This window comes from Kryptolebias marmoratus, linkage group LG10 (assembly GCF_001649575.2).
Source record: "Kryptolebias marmoratus isolate JLee-2015 linkage group LG10, ASM164957v2, whole genome shotgun sequence".
NCBI classification, from domain to species: Eukaryota; Metazoa; Chordata; class Actinopteri; order Cyprinodontiformes; family Rivulidae; genus Kryptolebias; species Kryptolebias marmoratus.
This window is the reverse complement of record NC_051439.1, coordinates 22,065,269-22,070,673: the sequence shown is the minus strand read 5'-3', so window position 1 is coordinate 22,070,673 and position 5,405 is coordinate 22,065,269. Positions and strand designations below refer to the sequence as shown.

The 5,405-nt window shown below is 47.9% G+C and overlaps 2 protein-coding genes across 4 annotated transcripts in view; both read left to right on the top strand.

Moving 5' to 3' along the window:
• The window catches only part of daam1a (dishevelled associated activator of morphogenesis 1a), a 16,152-nt gene extending 13,488 nt beyond the window's left edge, over positions 1–2,664 (top strand). For both annotated transcript variants that reach the window (XM_037977766.1, XM_037977767.1), the window contains exons 21-26: positions 223–391; positions 500–607; positions 687–747; positions 824–958; positions 1,114–1,284; positions 1,366–2,664. In XM_037977766.1, the coding sequence (XP_037833694.1) occupies positions 223–391; positions 500–607; positions 687–747; positions 824–958; positions 1,114–1,284; positions 1,366–1,581 (860 nt within the window). In that variant the 3' untranslated portion in view covers positions 1,582–2,664. The remainder of the gene's footprint in view (positions 1–222; positions 392–499; positions 608–686; positions 748–823; positions 959–1,113; positions 1,285–1,365) is intronic.
• Positions 2,665–3,082: 418 nt separating this feature from the next.
• The window catches only part of LOC108245043 (mitogen-activated protein kinase kinase kinase 7-like), a 5,954-nt gene continuing 3,631 nt past the window's right edge, over positions 3,083–5,405 (top strand). Inside the window, exons 1-5 of one of the 2 annotated variants that reach the window (XM_037977769.1) lie at positions 3,083–3,535; positions 3,671–3,781; positions 4,844–4,909; positions 4,994–5,039; positions 5,113–5,251. In XM_037977769.1, coding sequence (XP_037833697.1) covers positions 3,491–3,535; positions 3,671–3,781; positions 4,844–4,909; positions 4,994–5,039; positions 5,113–5,251 — 407 coding nt within the window. In that variant the 5' untranslated portion in view covers positions 3,083–3,490. The remainder of the gene's footprint in view (positions 3,536–3,670; positions 3,782–4,843; positions 4,910–4,993; positions 5,040–5,112; positions 5,252–5,405) is intronic. The other variant, XM_037977768.1, reaches the window with a different exon arrangement.

Below are 5,405 nucleotides of genomic sequence, written 5' to 3'. Positions count from 1 at the left end.
GTGTTCCTCGTCATGTTCCTCCTCGTGTTCCTCGTCGTGTTCCTCGTCGTGTTCCTCCTCGTGTTCCTCGTCGTGTTCCTCGTCGTGTTCCTCGTCGTGTTCCTCCTCGTGTTCCTCCTCGTGTTCCTCGTCGTGTTCCTCGTCATGTTCCTCTTCATGTTCCTCCTCGTGTTCCTCGTCATGTTCCTCGTCATGTTCCTCCTCGTGTTTCTCTGCTTTCAGCTCTCAGTCTTGCTTCCAAGGAGGTGGTCCAGAGCCGGGCGCTGCGTCAGCTCCTGCAGGTGGTTCTGGCCTTTGGGAACTACATGAACAAAGGTCAACGAGGAAACGCTTACGGATTCAAAATGTCCAGCCTCAATAAGATAGCCGACACCAAGTCTAGCAACGACAGGTACAGCCGGTTCCTTGTTGACCCTTGAGGCTGAAGACCTGAATCCCTGTTGAAGATGAAAAGGTTCACAGTTGGTGCGAAGCCCTGACTGACTCTGGTTGTTTACAGAAACTTCACTCTGCTGCACTACATGGTCTCTGTGATGGAGAAGAAGTTCCCCAGAGCTGCTGCCTTCAGCGAGGAGCTGCAGAACGTCCCAGAAGCTTCCAAAGTCAAGTAAGAAGGGATCCTTCCCTGCTTTGGTCAGCTTTTATAAAACCGGGCTCTGGATCAGGAAACGACTCTGTCTCTGCAGCATGACCGAGCTCGAGAAGGAGATCGGCGTTCTCAGGTCGGGGCTGAAGAGCATCGAGGAGGTGAGTAACGCTCAGACTCGGCTGAAAACGCGTGTGGGATGAATTCACACGTGCGTGTTTCCGTGCACGCCCGCAGGAGCTGCGGTACCAGCAGGTCCAGTCGTCTCAGCGACCCATCGATAAGTTTGTCCCGGTGGTGAGTCAGTTCATCACCGTGGCGTCCTTCAGCTTCTCTGAAGTGGAGGAGTCCCTGCAGGAGGCCAAAGACCTGGTGAGTTCCTCCTCCAAACCAGGTCCCGTCAGGCCTCATTCCTTCGTGTTTTCCTTCCAAGCAGACAGACGTTTTTTTGTAATCTTTTAAAGCGATCTTGCTCTTTTCTTTGGACTTCGGCTGATTCGTTTCTCATTCCTCGTTTCCTGGTGAAGTTTGGAAAGGCGCTGAGACGCTTTGGAGAGGACGCGTCCAAACCGCAACCAGACGACTTCTTCGGCATCTTCAGCACCTTCCTCACGATGTTCTCAGAGGCCCGGCAGGACAACGAGGACATGGCCCGACGGCGAGAGGAGGAGGAGAAACGGGCGCTCCTGGAGGCTCAGGTGAGAACCACGCTCAGGTGAACTCTTTGACACCAACCTGATCAGCTTCTGCGGCGCTGATGTCTGTGTCTCCGCCTGCAGAAGAGGAAGGAGCGGGAGCAGAGGATGAGGAAGGCCGTGGTGAACAATGAAGAGGAGGGTGGAGAGTTTGATGACCTGGTGTCTGCCCTGCGCTCGGGCGAGGTGTTCGAGGGTCTGTCCAAACACAGCTACAGGAAGCAGCGCAAACACAAAGAGTTCGAGAACAACCGGGAAAGGCCGGCGATGAAACTGAGCCAGTTCCAGGACGGTTTGTGACCCGCAGCAGCTCCGCGGGACGGAAACAACCAAACATGAACCTGAGGAACCGAAAAAACCCCCACCAAATCCACACAATCAGCACACGAGTCCTGACCTGAAAACAGATTTTAATTCGAAGTATTTAATCCCTGCTACGGTTTTTAAATTGAAACCTGGAGCTTTTAACGCGTAACGGAGCAAAAAACCAGGAGGGAAAGATCCAACTGAAGGTTGAACCCGAGTTCAGGAGACGTGACTCCAGTCAGCTGTTGGTCAGTGAACGCCTCATGACGTTTCTGGTCACTTCCTGTTTCTTGTTGTTCCCTGGAAGGTTTTTATTTGCAGCTTCCTGTTTCTTGTTGTTTTCTTTTTTCACGTTTTCTGTGTTTTCCTCTTGCGTCCTGTCGTTTTCTTTCCGTCTCTTATCCGCAGCTCCCCGTTTGTGCAGATTTCTGGTTCTGTTATTCCTGCAGAAATCAAACTCCCGCTCATTCACCGGTTAAAGAGCTGCACTTTAATGGAAAAAAAAACTGAGATAAACTCAGTATTCATCTGTCCAGTCAGTGTTAAAATCATATAAATATTAAAAATACCCTGATATATTTTCACAGCTTCTGTTACTGTGCTGAAAATAGTTTTAACCGAGTTCTTCTTTTTATTTTTTTTATATATAAAAAGGACTTCACCGTGTCTCAGCTGGTTGGAGGAAAAACACTTCAAAGTTTCCAGAAACAAGCTGTAAATTTAACAAAGTGGAACATCCAGCTGTTTGTTTTATTTATTGCAACGTAAACTTACATTAAACTCAACTTTCTGTCGATTAAACTCCCTTTAAACCACTTTAAAGTCATAAAAAAGACAAAGAGCCGTGCAATAAAACAAGCAGGAGACTGTAAAGCATTGATATTAATACGGTTAGAAAAATAATCATAATCTGAACACGGGAGGGTTTTTCAGCCTTCAGTAATTTAGGAACAATGAAAGAATTGTATTTAAACTAATAATCTTTATTAAACAAACAGTGTTGTATGAATGTTTTCACTTTTTTTCTACTTCAGAAGATTTCTGGGATGAAAAACAATAAAAACTCCTAAACTTTAAGGTGTTTATGCTGTCATCATTCAAATGATTTCTGAAGGAAGGAATTTAGTTTGGGGTATTAGAGTAAATGGGGGGCTGAATATAGATTTTTTATTTTAAGAAATTAGAAAACCTTGCATCGTTTTCCTTCAACATCGCAAATATGTAAATTTTTGTGTTGGTCTGTCACACAAAATGGCAGTAAAATACGTTGAAATTTGTGGTTGCAACTTGACAAAATGTAGCAAAGTTCAGTTTTATATTCAAAATAATTTATACATTTATTTTTGTGCATTTTTTTTACATTCATTAGGAGCTTTTTGCGCTATGTCCCATATTTTTAGGTCTTTTTTGTAATCTATTAATGATCAAACATCTGGATGGTTCGGTGTGAAGGTTCTGTAGGGTTCTGTTGCAGTTCTGCAGGGTTCTGTTGGAGTTCTACTGGGTTCTGCAGGGCTGTGTTGGAGTTCTGTTGCAGTTCTGCAGGGTTCTGTTGGAGTTTGGCGCCCCCTGCTGGAGGCTTTTCGATAAAACAACGCCAACTTGCGTTCACGAACCAAAATCAAATCACGTAAATTACGCTATCAGAGCGGACGACTTCTATTAACGCGTTCCCGACGCTTGCACGTAAAGCGTACGTGCGCGCGACCGACTTGCTTCTTCTTCCGCCTCGGTGGTGCGTTCAGAGGCGGTCGTATTTTACGGAATCGCTGCAGAAGTCCACTTCCTCAACCGTTCCTCCTCGGGGGCAAGTTTTTTTTTTTTTGTCTGTGTGTGTTTTTGTTTTTCGGGTCCAGTGGCGTTCGGGCAGCTCCGGGGTTCGGTTCGGGGCGAGCTGGAAACCATGGTGTTCGAGGACATCCAGTACGATGACATCCAGTTCGAAGCGGTAAGTTCGGTTCCTGCGAGCAGAAGCAGCCGGGCCGAGGTTCGGGGCCGGAGTTCCATCCCGACGGTTCGGACCGGAGGAGGAGGAGGAGGACAGTGTCCTTCCTCGGGGTTAATGTCCTGCTTGTGTCTCCAGGCTGTCGGCAGAGGGACGTTCGGGGTTGTGTTCAAAGCCGTCTGGAAAGGGAAAGATGTGGCCATCAAGACCATCGAGAGCGACGCGGAGAGGAACGCTTTCCTGGTCGAGGTGACGAGATCTGGGTCAACTCAGAACCGAACCCTGCGGGGCTCGAATCTAAGCTCGAGCCTGCAAAACAAAAAACAAAACAAACAAACAAAAAAACCCCCCACAGAGATCATGTAATTGTTCGTGAAAAGCTGGTTCCAGCTGCAGGAACTCTCTGTAGCAATGAGACCAAAATCAAATAAATAAAGTCTGGAATCAGAACAGCAGTTATGGATTCTTTGTTAAAAACGAGCACAGCTAACATCTAAAACTATCTGCTCGCCTGTAAAATCAGTAAAAAGTTACAGTGAATGAAGAAAAGATCATAAAGAACAACTTAAATAAATAATAAATGACGTTTAATGATCTTTTATCCGTGATTTATCAGCCTCTGATGGTTGTGGAGGAGTTGTGGCCCACTCTTCTTTCCAGCGTTGCTTCAGCTTTCTGAGGTTCTGGTTCTGGTTCTGGACCGTTCTGCTGTGTTTGGGATCATTGTCCTGTTTGTCACATCTGACTCCAGAATCAGCCCAAACCATCAGCCCTCCACCACCGTGCTGACAGCTGCAGTGCATTCTGGGTAAACATCTGTCCTCTGGTCTGGTTCTGATCCAGAAGTCTTCTGGTTCCTTCTTAGACAGAAGAGGCTTTAACCTTTGACCTTTAACCTGCTGACTGAGGCCTGTAGAGGCTGAGGTGGCGCTTGTTGCGCGGTCTGACCTTCAGGGTGAAGATCAGCAGCTCTCTTAAATGTTTCCTTCCTCTCTGTAGAGTGGTGGACTCTAAATGACCTTTGACCCCAGGTTGACGGGAGGACTCTTAGAGGGAAATAAATCCAGATTTACCAGGAAGGAGGTCGATGCCTGACAGGAGACAAATGAAAACTTTGACCTTTGAACTCTGAGAGAGTTAACGAGTGAAACGCAGCAGGTGGGGTCGTTTACAAATGCTGCAGATTCAAAAGCTGATCAATTATTGGAGTTTTAATTAAAATTTAGCGACAAAATGGCCCAGATGAGGTTAGCCTGATCCAGAAATCCCTGAGAGGTGATTCAGTCTGACTCTGCCTGTGTTTGTGTGCAGCTCCGGCAGCTGTCGCGGGTCAGCCATCCCAACATCGTGAAGCTGTACGGCTCCTGTGACGACCCGGTGAGTCCGCAGCCACGATTCTGTCAGCTGATGAGGCTCCGCCTTCAAACGGCGAGTCTGAACTCGTTCTGTTTGTGTCCTCAGGTGTGTCTGGTCATGGAGTACGCAGAGTGTGGCTCTTTGTACAACCGTAAGTGTCCGATCGATCGCATCGGTTCAGAGGAACCGTTCCCGGAGCGACAGTCTCCTCCTCTGTGTTTCAGTGCTGCACAGCGCCGACCCGCTGCCCCACTACACAGCTGCGCACGCCATGAGCTGGTGTCTGCAGTGCGCCGACGGCGTGGCGTACCTGCACGCCATGAAGCCCAAGGCTCTGATCCACAGAGACCTCAAACCGCCAAAGTAAGAGCACGGGCCGTGTGTCAGTCTGAGTCGTTTCATGTTGGACGTCAGGTTTCTGTGTCCCAGGTCTGTGTCTTTGTCTCTCAGGTCTGTCTTTGTCTCTCAGGTCTGTGTTTGTGTCTCTCAGGTCTGTTTGTGTCTCTCAGGTCTGTGT